At 37.4% G+C, this 22,735-nt stretch overlaps 1 protein-coding gene across 3 annotated transcripts in view; it reads left to right on the plus strand.

Moving 5' to 3' along the window:
- DPP10 (dipeptidyl peptidase like 10) overlaps window positions 1-22,735 on the plus strand; it is a gene marked incomplete at both ends in the record, with an annotated part of 475,742 nt that overhangs the window by 267,348 nt on the left and 185,659 nt on the right. For all 3 annotated transcript variants that reach the window (XM_084288828.1, XM_084288829.1, XM_084288827.1), the window contains 2 exons: window positions 729-843; window positions 9,761-9,856. In XM_084288828.1, coding sequence (XP_084144954.1) covers window positions 729-843; window positions 9,761-9,856 — 211 coding nt within the window. The remainder of the gene's footprint in view (window positions 1-728; window positions 844-9,760; window positions 9,857-22,735) is intronic.

Consider the following 22,735-nt stretch of genomic DNA (forward strand, 5'->3'; position numbering starts at 1 on the left):
GAATACAGGCAGTGCATTGTGGCTATTAACAAATCTAAATTGTGTTCAGCTGAAGTTAGTAGGAGTTAAACATGAACTACAGAGAACATAGGTTTAAGCATACTAGTAGTTACAGAAGCATTCATTTAACATTAGTTACAAGCTACTGTTGATTTTTATGAGTAATAAGGGAGCAGTTTACAGTTGAGCTACTGTATAGAGAAAGAAGGGCTGTTCAGCTTTGGATGGAGCCTCAGGCTGTTCTGTAAATGTTTTCTATTACAAATAAGTTTAATAGTGTACATTAAAAAGGATGCGTATTTAAACCTTTATGGTCCATACCATGTTAGGTGGAATTAAAGTAAATTGCTGTGTTTCATTTCTGCAATTATCTTATAAACTGCTAGTTGATATTGTTCTGAAATTTATGTTCAGCACGTTTTAACACCAGTCATATTTTGGATAGATTATATAAGCTCATTTTGTTGTCTCTTAGGGGATATAAATTTACATGTATTAAAAGAAAAAAAAAAAGACATATCTAATAAAAAAGCATGAGTTATGCACCTCAGATATGCACCTTTGGAGTTATGTATGTGTACTATTGAGAGGGGAGGGATAGTGATCAACTCCCATGCTGTGATTATGAGCATGCACCGTGCAATTTTTCCTATTGATAATAGTTCTAGAAATATATGATTATGAAACATGGTCTTTTCCTTTTATTTTATTTTTTTCCATTCCTGTAGGAACTTGGAAGTAACAGCCCTCCGCAGAGGAACTGGAAGGGAATTGCTATTGCGCTGCTGGTGATTCTAGTTGTTTGTTCACTCATCACTATGTCTGTCATTCTTTTAACCCCAGGTAACCTATTTCTTTATTTTTTCTTACTGAAGGTGTATGATTCATAATGCAGTCATTAAAATGACATATAAATGTTAAAATATCTCTTGCCCTTAAGAATTTTTAACTTCTGGCTACTATAAATTTGGTGCCTTTAGGGACTTGAGAGTTACTGGAGTCCTTGTGGAGCAGAGGCATTTGGCTGTGGCAGCAGGTTCTTAGGATTGTGTCAGCCTTGAGGTAGCTACAAGCGATCCTCATTAGCCTCAGTGGGTATGAGCTGACTGTTAAGATTTTATCACTTGTCTTACTGTAATTTCTGATTCACAGATGAGCTAAGAGAAGGCTATATATCATAGAAAACTAATACTGAGAATGAAACTTACTGAATCAGAAGCATGCATCTTTCATATGTACCTGCACAATCTTTTTCCCTTTTCTTTCTCTTAATAAACAACTATGTGACCTAAAACTAAGGAAACTAGTTAACAGTTCACTTCCCCCTGCCTCAAAAAAAAAAAAAAAAAAAAAAAAAGTGGGGGGCAATTAATAGACAAAATAACAACTGCACATATATAAATAATTATGCCTAATGGTTATTTTGTTCTAATTTGGTCCTTGTTATTTTCTAAAGATTTTATTGCTGGGGCAGCAACTGTTTACCTACATGTATGTGTATCTTTGAATTCTTTCTATCAGAATTGATTTTTTCCTGTCAAATTTGAATTCCTTCTATCAGATTTGAAATTATGATGTAAAGTATCTGATTTGGATGGTGTGTCTAATAAATATTGGTCTGCAAATGTTTTGCCATGTGAGTTCAATTTGTATAAGCCAAAAGGCTAGCAAAATGCTCTGCATTAAATGATGGTTCTGGACCATTTTACCACAGGATGAAGTCTTCAACGGAAGCTTGGTGGATCCATGCCTGAGCAAGCACGCTAATAAACTGCTGCTGCTTGAAAGGAAGGTGGTAAAACTGAATGGAAAAAGATCAAAAAGCTTTTCTTCTCAGAGGTAGCAAGACAGCTACCTCTGAGAAGCAAAGCAAGTATGTAGGAACATTCTGGGCTATTCTGCTTCCTCTATTTTGTAGAAAAATTTGCTACATATGAACGGTGCTGTCCAAGGTAATGATAAAGAAATGACTGCTTATTTCCACTTAGGACATTCTGATAAAAATAAAAGCAGAGTTGTGCCTCTCTAGTTTCAGTGCATATGAGTTTCTTCAGGGAATAATAAAGTCAGACACAGAGGGCAAATGGTGGCATGTCATGGTACACTTTAAGACAAAAGAGTGTTTTACTTTTCAGTGAGAGGTTCCTTTCTTTCACAGCTTGTAAAATCTCAGAAGTGTTGTGCTGGAATTCACAATGATAAACATCAGTTCTGGCTCTTATATCTGAATAGAATTATTAATGATTGTCGTGGTTCCGCTCGAGTGGGCAGCCGAGCTCCACCACAGCCGCTCTCTCACTCCCCCTCCTCAAAGAGGAATGGGGAGAAAATATGTGAAAAGGGCTCAAGGATTGAGATAAGGACGAGAGAATCACGCAATAATTATTGTAATGGGCAAAAACAGACTCGGCATAAGGAGATAGTAAGATTTATTGCCTACAACTAACAAGCGAGAGAAGTGAGAAAACAGAGAAAAAAAAACAAAAGCACCTTCCCCCCCCATCCACCCTCTTCTACCTCCTCCCCCCGAGCGGCGCAGGGGAACGGGGAATGGGGGTTATGGTCAGTCTACAGCACTTCTTCTCTGCCGCTCCTTCTCGGTCACTCTCGTCCCCTGTGCTGTGGGGTCCCACCCACGGGATGCAGTCCTTGATGAACTGATCCGGCGTGGGCTTCCCACAGGCAGCAGCTCTTCCAGAACTGCCCCAGATATGGGTCCGTACCACGGGGTCCATCCCTCAGGAGAAAACTGCTCCAACCTGGCTCCCCTACGGGCAGCAGCTCCTGCCGGGTCACCTGCTCCTGCGTGGGCTCCTCTCCACGGGCTACAGGTCCGGCCCGGAATCTGCTCCGGCAGGGGTCTTCCACAGGCGGCAGCCTCCGTCGGTGCAGGGCCACCTGCTCCACCGTGGTCTCCTCCACGGGCTGCAGCGTGGAACCCTGCTCCACCGTGGTACTCCATGGGCTGCAGGGGGACATCCTGCTTCACCATGGTCCTCACCACAGGCCGCAGGGGACTTCTGCTCCGGCGCCTGGAGCACCTCTCCCCCTCCTTCTACACTGACCTTGGTGCAAGACTGTTCTCTCGCTCCACTGACTCTCCCGGCTGCTGTGTGGCGCAGCGTTTTTTTCCCTGTCTTAAATATGCTCTCACAGAGGCGCAAAACAACATCGCTTATTGGCTTGGATCTGGAAAACAATGGGGCCCTTCCCAAACATGGGGCAGCTTCTAGATCTTTCTCACAGAAACCACCCCTATGGCTCCCTGCTACCAAAACCTTGCCACGTAAACCCACTACAATGATGTAAAAACATAAATTGAATTCTCTGAAGGCACTTGCTGAAAAAAAAGAATAATCAACCTAGGGAAATATTATTTTTGAATATGATAAAAACAAACAAACAAAAAAAAAAACTTAGTGATTTACAACATCTCTGGGGTGGTTTCAAAATCCAGAGAACTTGCTTGAAAACTTGATGTAAGCTGGGACCTGCATTTCTGTTCAAGTCATGCGAGTGAAAAGTAGTTCTGTCAGCTCAGATGTTCTAAGATATCCCAAAGAGACTGTAGAACCTGATATAAATAAAAGCCTTTTTCCAAAAATGACCTAGTCTGTAAAACTGGGGTTTCTTGCAGGAGGTTAAAAATGCGTACCAAAGAAAGCTTTGGAGGTCCATTGCGGGGCAGCTGCTTTCCCTACTTTTGATCTTAATCAGTGCTGTTCCTCCTTCACTTTCATGATTAATATGTTTTGTTTTTGGAAGATAATGTTCTGATACTCTGCTGCCTTGCTGATGGGTGCTAAGCACTGTAGCTGAAGCTGTCTGATTCTGAATATATATCCAAGATGACTTTTGAATGTTTAGCAGTCAAGGAAGCGAAAAACTCGGGAGACTACTTCAAAGGTTTCTATTGCAAAGTGATTAGTGCTAAGGTGGTACAAATGTGTTGTTATAAATATTTGTTTTTGCAATTCAATTCCAATATTACTGTTTTAAGTATTAGATTTCTTTCTCTATTTAGTTCTGCCTGTACTGATGGGTGTCTTTTAGACTTCATACAAATTCCCTAAGCACTGTGCATCATTCTGCTTCTTTTTAGGGGTATAATGATAATTTTAGACAGTGGCTGTCTGAAGCTTCTTTAGTCTTTATAAAGCATTTCAGTGAAATTCATGTCAAGGCAAGATTGGATTTATTGATATGTTAAATCCATCAGAAATGATCTGTTTTACTTACAATTGTTCATACATTGTTTTGTCCACAATGTGAGAAACTCTTAGGTCCACGTACACTAGTAGTTGTAAAACTAATACGTTGTCCTTTGACTTATCTCAAGCTTTAAGCAACATCTTTCATGCCTTGTTTGATAGAGGGATCAATGCTTTTTAATCAGCTAACAAGTTGTGGTTTTTTTGTTTGTTTGTTTGTTTGTTTTGTTTGTTTGTTTTTTAATTCTACATGTATGTAAGGTACATGCAAAATGCTTCAAAGAGGCTTTAGCTACTCCTAAAATACAAGTACTGTTATTTTATTACATGAATTATTGCTTGAATGGACAAAAACGGATGTATTTTGAGCTGTTAATATTGTAGCTTCTGCTAAAGTACAAAATGCAATATCTGTGTCACAATTATGGTGGTGGCTTTAGTAAACAAATAATGATATTGGTAATATTTTGGTTCCTGTATATTGTTTTTCATCTGTGATAATACTTGGAAGCTTTAGAAATATGTTAGTTTTCTCAAGAAGGAGACTGAAAAATGGAAGAACAGGCCATTTCAGTCGTGTAATGGATTAGTAGTAGGGTCTGAATAGCCTCCCAGTCCTGTTACCTGTCGCTGGGACTCTTAACAGCTCTCTGTGAGTGTTTCTCTGTGGATTTAGTAGGAAAAAAGCAGAACAAAACCATTGTGTCCACCAAATATAAATTGTTATGTTGCTCTGTAGGTGGAAGTAGAAGGCTTGCAGACAGCTATCCCTGATAGTTTTCTCTGCAATTAGATAAGTGTATTGAAAAAGCAAGTACATGAGGATATCAAAGAATATAATCATGTTAAAGTAAAGGGCTTGAGTGTGGAAGAACCTGGAGTTTCAGAAAAGTCTGTCTAGGCCAACTTAATTATGAAACCAGTGATGTTTTTTTAGTGTGATATTTGGAGAAGATTACTGGAGAAGTATTTAAGAGACAATAAAAGAAAATACTTTGAGAATAATAACTTTCTTTATATTGTGAATTAATGGCCAGTGCGGGGACAGAAATAGCTGTTTCTCAGATATTATCATTATATGTCAATATAACCACAGGTATCTTACCTGTTCTGTTTTTATTTTATTACATTTTTGAAGTTTCATCATATACATGAACATACTGAAATAGTCACAGGTAGACTTTCTGGGGTCAGTGCCTCACTCCTGCCTTTAAATCAGTGTGTTTTCAAGCTTTGCATCGTGGCAGGATGTGCCACATGGTAAGAATTACCTTAAGACCTCGTGTAAATCTGTATTTCAAAACCGAGGAATGTTCAGTTAGAGGTATTAGAAAATGAAAGCTTCTGTATTAAAAATGTTCTAAGAGTTGTCCAGACACTGCCACTTTTGTTGAGGTATTTTGCTGCAACACTTAAGGCTGATCCTCTTTTTGGGAATGACAGTAGTTCTACCTTCATGGTAGCTTACAGTTTCTGAAGATGTGGCAGACTTGAATGCTGTATTTGGGACTCCTTTGCTGACATATGTTGATGTCAGCATTTAAACCATGTTTGCTGATGTGTGGTAATTACTGTTGAGCAGAGTGGCTTCTGAACTCTAGCGAAACATGGTTTGATTTGACACCTCTTGATGGGGGGAAGGACAGCTTTGCAGAAAAATTCCTTTAGGGAGCATGTAGGTCAGCCAAACTCATGGAAGATATTTTTGTGAAATTGTTTGGAGTAAAGTCAAGCTCCAGGAATGGAATCTATTGGGATTATGTCCAGTGGGTAAATATTCTGTTTAGAACAGAGTTGGGACCAACCACACCATTTCTCATGTTGCTCTTTAAATGAATAGAAAATGAACTAAAATATTTTTTGCTGAAGTAGATACTCATTACAAAAAAGATTCAAGCTTCTGTTTAATTACATATAGCCTCCATGTAACTACCATAAATTATCAAGCAAGTTTTGATATCTATTTTATGTCAAGTTGTTTTTCCTTTTTTGTACAAACGTAATACAAACTAAGCTAATTTTCAGTTATAGATGTTAGCTTGCACACAGTTAACTAGTGGTGTTTCTCCACTTTTCAGGCATCATTTAATATCAATCTTTTATTTCCAGTGTTAAAACTTTTTTTAATCCCCACAGAAAATTCAGTAAGGAGTTTGACTTAATATACTGCACTAAATAATTTCTAATTTTAGTTTCTAAGTTAGAAAGTAGATTTTGAGGTTTTAGACTATTTTTAAGTACTCATTTGCAAAAATAATATACTGTAAACTCATGAAAAATAATAAGGCTATTAAATTTCTATTTTTGCCATCTTCTAGTTTAGTAAACATGAACAGGTTTGTCATTTTGAATAAATATGCACTAGTTGTTGAACTGTTAATGTGTTTAAAGTATGGTGTAGTTATTTGTTTTTTAACATTTGATTTTGTTTATATCTTTTGTAATCTTGCGTTCATTTTCTATATGTAATTTCATACCAAAATATAGAAATCCATGGGAAATAGTGTGAGGACAGTGAAATATGATTCCTTCAAGGAATAATTCATTTAAATGTAAAATGGAAAAGAAAGAAAGCTAGTAGGGCATTAGGTAATGTGGTAATGAACATGCAGTGGAAAAAGGTAGACTAGAAATAAAGAGTGCTTTGCAAAATGCATACCAATTTGTGCTTGTGCTCAAGAAAGATTTACCCAGGAGAGGGGGTAAAGAGAGCTCACATGGTGAGAAATTCATCTTGCTATACATAAACTAAGCATTTGGGGAAGGTAAAGTACTATTTTTTTATTTTTTTTTTTAATGTCAAATCTATATTTTACTCAAAAAATACACAATATGCAATATTGTCAGAGCAGAAAGCTAGTGTCCAAGATTACAAACAAGGCTCTATTTTGGACGTGACTTTGCATTGCAAAACAACAACAGCAACAAAAAACAACCAACCAAAAAAACCTCACAACTTTTCAAACATATATTAAAGTCGTTTGAAGATGCTGATTGTTTCATCTTAGAAATGCTAACATCAATTTTAAAAGTTACTCTAAAATCCAATTTATTTCAAGATTACTTGTCAGGCTTGTGAATTAAAAGACAGAAAAGCAGAACTGGTATGCCTTTCTTCTCTGATAGTCTTCTGCACACACTTGATGTATTGTTCTATTGAGTTTTATTAAAGCAGTTAAAAAACAATCTGTGATAACTAAACTGTCTTGGGCAAGACAATTTTTGGCAGCATAACAGCTTGTGTGATCTTGATTGATAGTTGGTAGACTGGCAATATATGAGGGGTCACAACAAATAGAAACAGAGACTCATGAAAGGTTAGAAAGGGAATCCTTCTGAGATCACAAACAGCATCAGGACCAGGGTCTGTTATACCAGAATGAGCGATGGAAAACAGCTTGTGGGATAGGTAGTATGCAAGGTTATGGAGAGTGGGGAAAATGGGCTTATGAAGATGTATTTGATGCTGTTAAGCCTAATGGTAGTGTTTTGAAGACAGGAAATATATTTGTGGAGCTGAGCAGGGCATATGTAACAACATATGCTTACTTTGAAGATAAAAACTCCATGTGTGGCAGGAGAAAGAGTTATCAAGGTCCCATGATGTGTGAACAGAGGGATTAGGTATAAACCGTGAGAGATGATGTTACTCTGCTGTAAAGCTCTGGTAAGACTACAAGTGGAATATTCTGTCCTGTGCTGGACTTGGAGACTAAAAAACAACCCAAATAGACTATTTTGATCCCTGGAAGGTAGGAAGAGGCCAAAAAGCTTATTTAAGGATTAGAATGCTTCTCTTGTGAGAGATGATTTGAAAAACTCTGCAGGCTTAGCATTATATCATGTACAAGAGGAGTTGATTACGGTGACTAAGTGCTTACTGAGAGCTGGGAGGGAGGTGCATGCAAAACACAGAAATGCCATGGAGTGAGCAGCCATGGTGGCCTTGCATCTATCCTAAATGTGTGGCTTGCATTAGAAAGGAGTTTGTCTCCAATGCAGCAAAGATGCACCTTATGAATACTAAATGAAGCGGCTGCAGCAGGCAGTGTTGACATTTAAAAGGTCAACAACAACAACAACAAAAACAAAACAAACAAACAAAAAACACACCAACAAAACATGTTGTTCATTTCTGTAAGTTTTCAGCCAGGCCTCTAATTGAGAAATTTGGCTGAATAAACACTGATAACTGAACAGTGCTGGACTTCATTCACTGTGAAGGACTCATATTTTCATCTGAAAGGCATTACAGGATACTGCTACCTTTACAAAGCACGTTTTCTTTGTTAAAATTGTGCTGTATCACATTGGGTCAACATAAAGATGACAATATTGTTCCTTGATTGCTGTGATTCTAGATACTATTTCCTATGGGTCTGTCCTCAGTGGTGATACCTAATGTCAGCAATCCAGAAAGACAAAATCTGACTGTAAAAAATAAAAGCTCCTTTCACAAAGAGAGTAGTTTGGAGCGCCCATATGTTGGAGAGAAAAGCTCATAGAACAGAGGGATACTGCTGTAAACTATGACAGTCCTCCCTGATAATGATAAAATGATTAAAAGACTCAAGTAGGCAGCTGTCTGGCTGATTGTGTAGGAAGTGAATAGGTGCATATTTCTGCTAGTGCACTGGGGACATACAACACAGCTTTTGGCAACTGCAGTTCTTCTAAATAGACTAAAGCCATTGAAATACATAGCTGATATATATGAATATTCATTGGAAGCTTTGTGTTTTGACAGCAAAATAGTATTTTTGCTTGAATACTGCCTCTGATATCACACTTTTGTGTGACAGTTCACCTTTCAATCTCTAAAACTTGTCGTTTAGTTAACCTAAAGCACAAGAAAAGCAGAATTTAGCAGAGTTTCCGTTTTCATTTCTAAAGTATGGAAATGATTTTAAAAGCTGGCACCTTAAAATAAGTGTTGGCCAACTTTCCAAAGTGCTTTCAGGGCCCTATCATGTTTTGGGAAAAACACAAAGCTGATAGCCAAGGTTAAAAAAACAAGGCTTCAGTACTTACCACTCAAGAACAAGTACAGGCCATAAAATGTGCATTTGATTTTTTTTTTTTTTTTTTCTCCCAAGGTTTGGATCCTAAAATACATGAAATTGGCTCCAAACCAATTACTTACAGAAGTATGTTACTTAGTTTCTATTTGTAAAAGGTGATCAATATGGCCTTCATCCTGTGGCTGTGATGAAATTCTTGTATTGGTTTGAAATCAGTTTTCTCATGGAGTAGAGGGGTGGGAAGAAGGAGCTATACTGCTACATTGCCAGAATAGTAACTAGCCACACACTTCATGTTTCAGCTGTCCTGTCTGTAAGGTACCAACTAGTGCTTTGTTTCCTCAAGCTTTACTGAAGAAAAATGAAACTACTACTTCCAGTGAAAAACGTTAGAGCAAGGTAGTGTTATTGATTTCAACAGGACCTCTGAACTATGTATTCTAGTCCTCTAATTCCAGTGTTTTGCAAACTACACTAATTATATTGTTTTAATAACCATCATAAATGATCCTGTTATTCTTATTTTAGATGAACTTGCAAATTCATCTGAAACCAGATTGTCTTTGGAAGATCTCTTCAGAAAAGAGTTCATAGTTCATAATCCAGAAGCCAAATGGATTAATGGTAAGTGTACTATCTCTCATGTAATTTGAATCTAGGTGGTCATTTTAAGAACTGAATGATGTCACTACCATTTGAGAAAGAATCAGTTAAAATCTCAAACTCTCTTGAAATTGGCCGGAGCCCGAGTTTTCCTTGTAATGTCTGTTTCATTAATTTTTGAAATGGTTTTCTAATTTTAAATCTCTGTCTATGCCAAAGTGTTGAAATTGATGATAACCACTTGCTTGCATACAGGTTTATTTTGTGGCGTTCAAAATCCATCTTAAGAAACTCATACAATGGAAAATAATTTTAAAGATGTCATTCAAAATAACAGAGGATATAAGCAATCTAGTGTAAAACTGATGAGATTGTGCAGTATGCAGCTGGAGGAGAACATCTTGCACATTGATTGGATATTGGCAGAGTAAGTGCATCTGGACTCTGTACAGGAACGTTTTTGTGGAAAATAAGTACCTACTTACTTTATGCACCTCTTAGAGTAGAATTTGAATAAATAATTTAGAATAAACATCTAAAAATGTTATCATCTTGACCTCCTGGGAAAGGATGGGAATAGAAATTGAAAAAATGATTCCTCCAGTAAGCATTTCCTTCAGGATGTAGAGAATATTTTGTAGAAAAATTTCCAATTTTAAATTAAGAATTGTGAGTTCGAGATGGATTTTAGGTAAGGTCTAATGTTTACCTGTTGCCATTCAGTAAAACTTTCCATACGAAGGTATTAATTTGTCTAGCATTATCTTTCCAACACAATATCGTTTCTTCCATGTTTGGAAATTCATACACTACAAAGATTATTGCCATGTAGTTACTTCTACTATAATCCAGTCTTAAATAAGAAAAGCTCCTATATGTTTTCACAGTCCGTTTTCTTTTCTACTTGAAACTGAGTCCACATTTTTATGTGCTTGCCACCAGTTAATAATTCTGCAGATGTTTAAAGCTGTAGAGGAAGTGCTATTCTTTATCTGAGATAATCAGCTGTTGCCAAATAAATTAATTAGTAGAAAGTTATTAAAGTAATTAATAGAAATTGGTAGAAATTAATAAGAAAGCATGTTTCTATTGATCATCATTTTAAGATATATCTATGTAGATATCCTTCAGTTTCCTCTCACTTCCCTTTTTTTCTTTTTAACTTCAAAGGCAATTTTTAAAGGCTTGAAATTTTGCATCAAACATGCCTGCATTGTTTTGTTTCTTTCTTGCTTTATGGATAAGGGCTAGTATTTTTCTTGAAAATAATCACTCAGCCATTTAGTAAGCCTTTTTTTTTTTTCAATTATAAATTGATCAATTCAACTTTATTTAAAAGGACATTAAGGAGAGCATATGTAGCCATCAGTTCAATCAGCATTATCTGAAAGAGAACTAGATTTCAGAAAGCATTGCAGTTTCTTGGCATAGTTTTGAAGAAGTGATATGAGAATACATCTTTCCTTAGCATTATTGATCTTCAGATTTTCTAATAGAAAGTGAGAATTTAAAATGCTGCCAGTGAATAATAAAAGTAAGTACTTTATTATAGTACTTTTATAAGTACTTTACTACAGCACATTGCTACTGATAAGGCATGTTCTACTGTTCTGCATTAGATGGCGAAACAGCTTGCTTTACTTAGAATCACAGAATATCTTGAGTAGGAAGGGGGCCTACAAGGATCCTCAAGTGCAACTCCTGGCTCCACACAGGACCACCCAAGACCAGACCCCATGTCTGAGAGCAGTGTCCAAACACTTCTTGAACTCTGGCAGCTCAGTGCTGTGACCGTGGTCCTGGGGAGCCTGTCCCAGTGCCCGACCACCCTCTCGGTGAAGAACTACTTCCTGACGCCCAGGTCTGTGCTGTTACAGGTCCTGTTGCTGTCCCCAGAGCAGAGCTCAGCGCCTGCCCCTCCGCTCCCATTGTGAGGGAGCTGCAGGCCGCCATGAGGCCTCCCTTCAGGCTGCTCTGCTCGGGGCTGAGCAAACCCAGGGACCTCAGCCACTCCAGACATCTTGCCCTCCAGACATCTTGCCCTCCAGCCACTCCAGACATCTTGCCCTCCAGACTCTTCACCGTCTTTGCTGCCCTCTTTTTGACACTGTCTAATAGTTTTACATCTATCATGTATCGTGGTGCCCAAAACTGTATACATCACTTGAGATGAGACAGTACCACTGCAGAGTAGAGCTGGAAGCATAGTTTAAAATATGCAGAGTAATTACATTTAAGAAGGTACTGCAGTTAAACTTTCCTGGACTTTCTTTTGCCAAAAAAGCTTGTTAAGAGATTTGTGTATCTATCGTATTGCTTCTGTCTTGAATTTTAACTGCTTTTGACTGATTTTAACCCTGGCTATTAATGACAATAAAGACCTGAATCTTTTTTTTTTTTTTTTTTCCTTCTGCTTGTATGAGATTTGATTTCGTTTTTGCTGTTTAGATAATCTTTGTCAACCTTTTCTATACATAAAAAAGGTGTGCTGGATGCTTGTTTGTTTCCTTCAGATGGGTATGTAGTCAGCACAGTCATGATATTTTTCATGTATCTAAATTAAAAGTGTTGGAGAAGAGCCTGAAGTCTGAGTGACAGCCTGCAGCAGGCTATGCCCTGGGATTCCATGTTGTACTACAGCTCAGCGAATCACCTGAGATATAGGTACAGATCTGCTTTCCAGAGCAGGGAGGGATATGGGCATCTGCTTAAGGTAAAACTTCTGTAAGGTTCTTTGCTGAAATTGTGAGATGATAAAAGAAATATTTTTCTCTTTCTGCCTTGCTTGCTGGAGGAGCTGTCTGTTCCTTTACTGAGTAACCCTTACAGTTCTGCGTCACAGGAAAAGCATAGGGGGATGTGTATGGCTGCTCAGCATCACATCTCTGCAGGCAAATACAGTCCTGCTGCATAAGGAGGGTAGGTTTTGGGGAAGTGAAGAGAGGACTTGGGAGGTGGCAGGCACCAGCACAGAGGGAATAGCTGGGATGGATTTCAGTGGCTGGTGTTTTGGGGAGGGGATTCACTTTCCTGTTTGGATTTCATTCCCAAAACAAATGATTTTCCATGCACATATGTTGTAAAGGCAAAGACTCTCCAACACTTTTCCTTTTACAATTTCAATTTGTTTCTTTTGAGACGATGATAAACTATTTCATCCCAACTCAGAAGTATTTTCACTTTTTCAGTCTGCCTTTAGAACTGTATCAAGACAGTAGATGTCTGTTTTTTTTTTGATTTAACTCAAGCCCTTGCATTTACTTGTTTTATATTTCTTTTTTCACTGTTTCAGAATTTCCTGTATTAGCTTCAGTAGAGACATGGTTTTCATTTTCTGAGTAATATTTACTAGCTTTGATGATGGCATTATTATTTAGTTTCACATACCAATTTTATCAGCATGGAAAAGAAAGGAATGAATGATGCCTACCCTTGGAATCAGTGGTGAAACCAGTGGACTGGTTTTTGGATGAAATCCCTCTCCCCAGTTCACATTTTATTTTGCAAACATTTACTGTATTTACCAATACAGTCTCTCATTTGTAAATATTACTATTAAGATTAATATACTCTTGCTTTACAATTGATACTCTTGTTTTACAATTTAATAATCACTTCAATGCAATATTTTTTAGATTGTGTATTAAAGTTAGCAGAAAAAGGTGTTACTTGGCTGCAGAAGTATTATTGCTGCTTTATTGCTTTATTCCTTAAGGAGTGAATGAGACAGTGGCATCCCATGTGCTTATTTGTGTTTGTCCCTAGCATCTTTTTCTAGCTGTGTTCTGCCTTTATCACCTAGGGACTGAAATGTGTACCCTTTGCTGGAGCTGGTGCTTTGCTCAAGTCTCTGTTGGCTCTCGTTTATCCTGAAAAAATAAATAAAAAGTGGATCCGGGAAACTTGGCGTGAAGATGGGTGAAATTGCTTTAAGAATTGTAGATAATAAAAACGAAAGTGGTTTGGGAAGCAAAGCACACTGAGATTCCACAGTACAACCTGTGCCAGCTTTGTGCAGGAAATTGTGGTTTAAACCATTTGGCACTTTTTAAAGGAAGCTTCTTCCTGTGCACGAGACAAATGTGAACTTTATTTATCAGAGCTGAGCGAGGAGTGTTGTTTGCTAGTTGATATGGGTCAAGTGTAAGAAATCAGTCCATCGCTGAGCAACAAAAGAACACAGATTCTGCTCCAGAAAGTTGCAGCTGAGTTGGAGCTGACAAACAGGCAAATCTCTATTACAATTACATAGCTACACATAGCTATAGTGTTGGTATTACTCTTGTAATTTATAATGGATGTTATTAAGAGTGAAGCCTTATTTTTTATTTTATTTTCCTCCTAAATGAGTCAGAAGCAGCCAGGCTGGAATTCAGCCATTGTGCATTTTCAGTGCAGCAGGATCTGTGCTTGGCATTCAGCTATTTAGGCAGTGATATGATGCGTTAATGCTCTGGCAGGGACTTCGGAAGATGTGAGAGAGGTACGTACAGTGGTACTCTTGCCAGCTCTGGATATAGCTTTCATTATTTATCTGAATCTATCTGTACAGAGCCAGGAGCTGGAAGCCAGGCCAGAGAGTTGTTTTGTTGCCTGTGGTTCACTGTGAAGGGTTTATTTCTGTAAGGCAGTGCAGGGTCGGACGTTGATTCCCCATGTGGGGAAAAGCAGCATGTTGAAGAACAAATAAAAAAATCCCAGACAGAGCTCCAATCTTTGGAAGCTTTTAGCTAAAACTCTTCTTTCATAGAACTGCAGCAGTGGTGAGAATTACACACCCAGTTTTTGCCAAATCTTAATACCGAGTTTTGAGAAAGTGCCAAAAAAATGGGGAAAGATACGTGGAGTGTCTGGATTGACTAAACTTTCTCTCAGAAACTGCCAAATAGGGGAATAAATGTTTTGATCAGTAGTTTTCCACTTATTTATTTATTTATTTTTTTTAATGTTAAATGAAAGAGTTAATGCTGTTGTAAAATTGATTGAGATAGCAGCATGATTAATTTCTCTCATTAGGGAATTGAATGCAGGGGTTTGGGGCTGTTTTTGCACTCAGGATGAAAGTTTCTCTTCAGGTCAGTTGTAGGTGGGTAATTGGTCATTCAGGCCAAGGTTGTGGTGGCAACTATCCCTGGTACCAGGCACAATGTTCCCCATTGTGTCCCTTGATGAAGGAATTGTGGCTCTGCAAATAATGGCTGATCTTGGTTTAGGAAGAAATTTTATTTATTTATTTATAATTGAAGTTTAACTGTGGTAGTTCTTTGGTTTTGTTTTCTCTGCATGTCTCTTGTTACAAAATGAATGTATCTTTAAATTTTATAGGTGAAGAATGCATGAAAGCAGAATATATACTCGGCGTATAAAGCTCCTAAAATTTTAATGTGAACAGGAACTAGAAACAACAAATAGAAATAAATGATTTCATGCGCTATAGCAGAAGTGCAAATAAGAAATCATGAGATAATTTGATTTGCAGGTGTGCATGAATGTAACAAAAACCCTTAAAAATGGATTCTATACATTTTTTTTCTGCATGGACATGGAGATTTCATCTTGCATACTAACTTACCAGACAACAGATGGTGGTCTTCAACAGTAGTTGTTGTTATAAAGCAAATACTAATTTTCTTACATGATGCAGAGGTGCTTTTGTGTTTCAGGTTCAGAGACTCAACCTTGTACAGGAATCTATTTTGATGTGTCAGAAGTTGGCAAAAGAGATCTTCCCTGTGGGGAGGACAGAAGACTGTTCCTTTTATCCACTGATTCTCTGCCCTTCTTTATTGTATTACAACCTGTGAAGTAGAGTTTTTCCTTCAGTTATTTTTTACTCTAGGCTGTATGCAGTCTAGCTTTTAAATAGTGTCATTTAGTGGCTGTTTTAACTGAACTTTCCTTCATGACCACACTATTAGGATCTGCTGCATATACTATATTTCTTTCTGTTCTTTATTGATATTATTGATGTCTCTAAGGTACCACATGATTTGGTTGCTTAAAAGTGGATCTTGGGTAATTTCTGCTCTGATCAACTGCGTTAAGCCCCACTGCTGCGTCGATACTGGTGTCAGTGTTAATGATCGCTAACAAGCATTAAATAGTGCTATGTATTCAGGGCCATTAACTTGTGTCACCATTGCATTTTGTAAATGACTTCTTAGCACACCTCTCCAGAAATCTCCCTTTCCTCACAGATATTCTCTGTACACTGATACAGCATTGTACTAGATATAACCTCTACACTGTCTTGTACCTCTTTTCACTTGACCATTACCATTATTGACCGCAAAAGTGTTTTTTTTTTATGGGCTTTTGTTTTCTGATTTTATTTATTTATTTATTTATTTTTACTAGACATTTTTCCTCTGCAGATTACCACAAATTTCTATTCCTGAAGAGTCTTTTATTTTTTGTAACACCTTACTTATAGTTGTATTAAGAAAGACATGGACAGATTCCATGCTTAATGGGACAAAATCCACAGATTGTGTACATGAAGAAAAATGAAATCAGGTATTCCAGCTGGTGGAACATCAAACTACCTTTTTCCACCTTTAGCCAAAAATACTCATTACAATCTTTCTTCAAACGTATGTCCCATTATTTTTTGACTTATTCCACAACCCAAAGCATTAAAAATTTAACAAAGAGGTCAATGTACTTACAAAATGTTTACTCAGGCAGAGTGTATCTGTCATACATGGCATACTATATTTCAGAAGATGTTAGCAGAATGGTTTACATTTTCCAAGTAAACTTTATAGATATCAGCCTCATGTTCAGGGGGTAAGTATGGTAATTCTGCATGTGAACCCCTAGGAAAGTGGACCAGACACTTAATAAATCTTACTTCTCCCTGTTTGTTGAAGGAAGAGTCTCCTGAGTATAGTGCATGTATTAAGGTTACTATTTCAGTTACCATAGCAATGTCTGTGGAAGTGGGAGACCTTTTCAAGCTAATACATTTTTGACTAAGAAAGCAGCTCTTAATGTACATGAGTAGAAACCTGATGTGCTACACCATTACTAGTATGGATGTTGACCTCTAGGACAAACATTTTTACTGTACGGGAAAACCTAAATAATGAATTGGAGAACAAGTCCTACGAGGAGCGGCTGAGGGAGCTGGGCTTGTTCAGCCTGGAGAAAAGGAGGCTCAGGGGTGACCTTACTGCTCTCTACAGGTACCTTAAAGGAGGCTGTAGCGAGGTGGGAGTTGGTCTGTTCTCCCACGTGCCTGGTGACAGGACGAAGAGAATGGGCTTAAGTTGTGCCAGGGGAGTTTTAGGTTGGATGTTAGGAAGAACTTCTTTACCGAAAGGGTTGTTAGACGTTGGAATGGGCTGCCAGGGAAGTGGTGGAGTCGCCATCCTTGGAGGTCTTTAAAAGACGTTTAGATGTTGAGTGATATGGTTTAGTGGAGGACTGTTAGTGTTAGGTCATAGGTTGGACTCAATGATCTTGAAGTCTCTTCCAACCTAGAAATTCTGTGATTGTGTGATTCTGTGATTGCAAGTACTGGAATGAGAGCAGGTGAGTTCCTTCCAGCATTCCCTCCCACTTCTTTCTATTATACACGAGGACGTCAGAGAAGTATGTGCTCATGCATCGGCAGGCTTATATACATATGAAGTGTCTCCTTGTTCTGTTTTCCCCAGTTATCATTACTGTTCCTGAGCAGAAGGATTCCCGTTTGCTTACTGGAGCTGTAGTCATTTCACCTTGGGTTGGGATTGTAGTGAACTGCTAACTTTTCCCTTTGGAAGCTGCTGTTTACACATGCAGCTGGTTTTATGGTCCTTCTTACAGGCTCACTTAAATCTGCTCTAATCTTTTTATCAGCAATTGGATCCTCTGCAAAGGAGAACTGCACAGTGGGGGGATATACCTTCAGCCGTAGCTTCATGAGACAGCTCTGTTGGCTGCTTCTGCCTTGTTCCCATTTGCCTAAAGCAAATCCTTTTCATTTTCTTCAGTTTTCTTACTTGTCTAAACAGACAGTGCTTTAATGAGTATGGCACAGTGTCAGTGTTCTGTGGCAGATTAGTAAGCTTTACAGTGTTTAAAGTAATCTTTAAAGAACAAAACTTTATGTATCTAATCCTTATGTTTTGTTGTCTGTTCTTTTTCTTTTTTTTTTTTTTTTTGGATTGAGACAGCAAAAATAGTGCTGTGTATACCATTCTGTGTTGTTTAAACGCTTATGTAATGGACCCATAAAAATGAATTTCTTAAGCATAGATATATCTACATATATATATTATATATAATCCATTTATTATGCCTTTAGACCTTTTTTCCTGCTATTTTAGAATCATAGAATCATGAATCACAGAATGGTTTGGGTTGCCAGGGGCCTTAAAGCCCATCCAGTTCCAATCCCCTGCCATGGGCAAGGACACCTCCCACCAGACCAAGTTGCCCAAAACCCCATCCAGCTTGGCCTTGAGCACTTTCAGGGATGGGGCAGCCACAGCTTCTCTGGGCAGCCTGTGCCAGTCTCACTGCCTGCATAGTAAAGAATTTCTTCCTAATGTCTAATCTAAATCTGCCCTTTTTTAGTGTAAAGTCATTATGTCTTAAAGATGCATGCATTCAGATGCATGGAAATGGGTACCAGGCCAAGGTTATTCGTATGAACATGTGGTTGGTACTTGAATGATTTTAGCTGATTATCTCTGTCAGTGTGATGAAAAAGGAAGGACTTTTGGCTTTAGCTTGTTTGGGAAATTTGATATATCCACATACATTTAGGTTATACATTTAAGATTCTTTCGTAAGTCTGTTCACTTCTGGTATTGCTTAAGTTCTCCTGGAAGATGTTTGTACTTCAGAGCTGAATAATGAGGGCATGTGTATGGCATAAATGACAGGAGCAGGAGGCAGTGTAAGCATTGCACGGTTTTGAGAAAAATGGGGGAAAAAAAAAGTATAGTTAAAGTGGAAGCAGGAAAAAGAACAAGGGAAGGGGCAGTCCAACGGAGAGCACAAAGGCCTGTGTTAGCACTTCACTGGTGCCACAAGGTGCAAGTGTTTCCCATTACAGACACATCTCTATTCTAACTCCAGGCAGTTTCTAGAAGGACACATGGACAGTGAGAGTTTCCACCAAATCATGGTGTTCTTGATCTTTGAGAGGCAAGTGCTGGCCCTTGTGATGAGCAGGAGACATGAGGTTGGTGCTGAAGGCTCATATGCGCTATGTCACTTGTGGCTGTCCCCAGAGCTGGACTAAAGCTCTACAGTTGCTCTCACCCCATTGACACGGTGCCCAAGGAACACCTGGTGAGGTGACCTGCCTGCCGTTCTGTCTGGCCAAAAGTTGAACTTTACAACTGTAGCTATGTATTTATCTGGGGCAGTGAGAAATGCAGTGAGAACAAAAGTGCTATAATCTTTAAATTATTTTATTTTTGATGTTCTGACTTAATTACATTTTTAATTTACTCATGCAAAAATCGAATGTGGTGAACATACTGTCTGTATGAGACTGATAGTTGAGACAAAACAGAGGCAAATTATATTTGCTCGTTTATCCAGTCTGACAAAGTTTCTAGGCAATTTATGTGAGGTATTTGCCAACTAGTAATCAGTGTAGCAACCATGTGTCTCTTTGCCAAGTCATTAAATGTAGATTGATTTTGATCCATTAATAGAACTATACAAACCCATGGCCCTCTTGTGACATAATTGAATTCCGGGCGCTTTCTTAAAATAAAATTACCAAAACATGGGACTGGGAGAAACGTTCATGTTTTTGACTGAATTTAAATATTGGATTCCCATGTTGAAAGTGCTTCAACTTTAATCCAATTTTATCTGATGTTTTCCACAATACTTTTTCTCATGTAAAACCCTCAGAGAAAAAGCCACTCGAGTTTTGATAGGTTTCGTTGTTGTTGTTTTGTTTTTGTTTTTTAATCTGTAGCTGAGAGCTTACTTGATGCATGAAGCCCATCTTACAAGGCAGGTGCTTCAAATGGAAATGTAGTGTGCTTTCTCTACATACAGCCTACTTTAATCATATGGCTAACAAAGTTTCTTCTGCATTTGGAATATTGATTTTTAAGTACAGCCAAAGCTACTAGGAAGTCTAAAGTTAGCTTTAGACCTGTGAATTACAAATAGAAAGTAAAAATTGTCAGTACTTGAAACTTTAAAACTGTGGCCATGAAAACCCAGGAGTTTACTTCACTAATACTTACAACAAGGACTCTAAACATCAAGCAGCTAAGTTAATCTATTTTACTGCAGGACAGGCACTACATGAGAATTTGTAATAATAGCTTCAAAAGTAATCGTAATTGACCCCATCCTAGAACAGCCATCTCAAGCATAAGAAGGCAGCTTCTTTTCTTTTCCTTAGTCCTGGAGTTGTGTTATGAGTCTTGTCTGCAGAAATGGGTCAGTTAATTATGTGATGATGATTCAGATATTTCTATGTTTGTTACTGAGAAGCCAACTGAGAGGGCTCATCTGTAAAGGTCACTACCTAGCTGTTGGATGATGATAACTTTGCAGATAGTACTGGCATGAGTTAGATTCAGAGTGACAATTACAGTTGGCTGAAGATATTTTGTCTGAAAACTCTGAAATTTTCAGTCTTCAAGTTTTGTATGGAGGAATATGTCAATGGAAGCTTTGAGAAAAAGGGTTAAACATTTCATTTCATCTTTCTTATATTTTGGGTGATGTTATCTTTTAAAAAAATTGAAATATTTTGCATAATCATTTCAACGTCTCTTATTTTAACGTATTTCATATTGCTTGTGCACACTATTTTATTCATGCCAAAATACTTTTGACATGAATTTTGGCATTATCAGAGAGAACAATTCAACATTCTAAAACAAGTATTTCAGTATGTTCTGTTTGAAATTCTGAGGAATCTTTTCTTAAAATAAGAAATAGAAGATTTGCAGCATATTCTAATATGGAATAAAATGCAGGCACTCTCCAATGTTTTGTTTTCTGGTCATCTCAATGGGCAATTTAAAGAAGGAGGCTCTAAGCCATATGATCAATTACAGCTCTGAACTACATTATAAATCACCCAAACTGATGTTGTATTCTATTCATAGAAAGCAATTTCAGAGTTAATATTGTAACCTGCAGCATTTCCATTGATTTCTGATGGATTCCAGATATGCAGAGATATGGAAATTGGCTGCTGTTATGAGTTGTTCCAAAAGTGGAAGCTGGTTCTTTGCTCTCCAGGTAACTGCACATGTAATGAAAATTTTCTAAGTTATGAATTTTTATCTTTTTCCATTTTCATACCCAGCATTGTGTCTTGTCCTCCTAGAGGCAAGGACTTGCTGTTCTAGCCAGTTAGTCCTTTCTTTTTTTAGCCATTTAGAATGATCCTATAAAGTGTTACATAAACGTTTCTCTCTTTTAATACTCTGTCCTCTTTTCCAGCTATTTCTTGTGCTCCTATTAAGGTAAATTGTGTTAGTTGAAAACAATTTGGCCAGAAAACTGTATTTTTGAAGACCTTGATTAGCCTATGCACGTTATTATAATGGAAATAATAACAATAGTTCTACTGTATTATTCTGGTATATGTTATAGTGTTAAATTATATTTTTTTTACTGCCTAGCTAAAGTCAGAGGGTCAAGAGTATTGAAAAAGAGCTAAAAGTGAAAGTGCACTTTTTTTTTTTCTGCTGTAGGTAATGTTTTCTTCCCCCTCCCTTTTCTACATAGTGTATGGAAATAGAAGATAGACAATATGCCTTTCAGAATAAACACTTTGTATCCCATTACCATCTTTAGAGTGACTTTTTTTTTTTTTTAACTAATTTTAACAAAACTTTTTTTAATAGGATGTGTATATCTTGAGTACTGTAACATAGATTCAAAGAGACTGTGATTTAACAATATCATTTATTCTGTTTCTCATTAAAAAAAATAAACCTGCATGTTAAATAAATTGCATTCCTTTATGTGATTACTTGAACTTTTTTTTTTGTTTGTTTGTTTCTTTGTTTTTTATTTATTTATTAAGTAATGCTAAGCTCTGAGGAATTAAAATTACATTTGAAATATAGATTTATCTGGGTGAGACCTTCCAGAAATAATAGCAAGAAAACTGTTTGATGAATAGTTTGACTTCACCTGGCAATTTTGTGGGAGTTCCTGAGCACCATGTTAAAAGCTGATTCTTTGATGAAAAACATGACATTTCTCGGTTCCCAGCACTGGTAAAGTGTTTGGTGAAAGAAATTTTCATTCTTAGTAAGTGCATTTGTGGAGATAGACTTCGTGTTTCTCTTATGCTCTGATTCAGGTTTTTGTTTAATAAAAATAGAAAACTTCAGAGCGAAACTTCTCATACAATTTTATACAATAACTTTGGTACATTGATATATCTGTAGACACTCAGCAAATACCTGTTCATCTAGTACTGAACTTCAGTATGCTATCACAATGGAATATTTATTTATTATGGAGGTTTAAAAAAAAGGATATTTCAATTTCAAGGAAGTCAGGATATATGGATATTCATTTTGAATTAATTTCAGAAAGGCTTGTCAGTCATGGATATTCATGGATATTTCCAGTGTTGTTAATCCTCAGCTGAAGAACCGTTTGTTTTATTTGTTGAATACAAAAGCAAAGCAGAACAAACAAAAAATTGTTAACAAATATTATAAGAACATAAAACTTGATTTTTAGGAGTGCTGAGCACCTACAGCTTACTATGATGGCTAATATAGCATATATTCTTTCTTTATAAAAGATTTTAATCAGTTCCTTGTCTGGGAGCTTCCTGTTTCAGTCAATGAGGTTTAGACAAGTGTGAAGAGTTTGGGACTGAGGAAAAGCATTCGGTCTTCTAGAGAAGAGGGAAATTGCTGCTGAGAAAACGCCTAATTGCCACTGATTTTGACA

This window comes from Netta rufina (genome assembly GCF_964035555.1).
Source record: "Netta rufina genome assembly, chromosome: 6".
Lineage (NCBI taxonomy): Eukaryota > Metazoa > Chordata > Aves > Anseriformes > Anatidae > Netta > Netta rufina.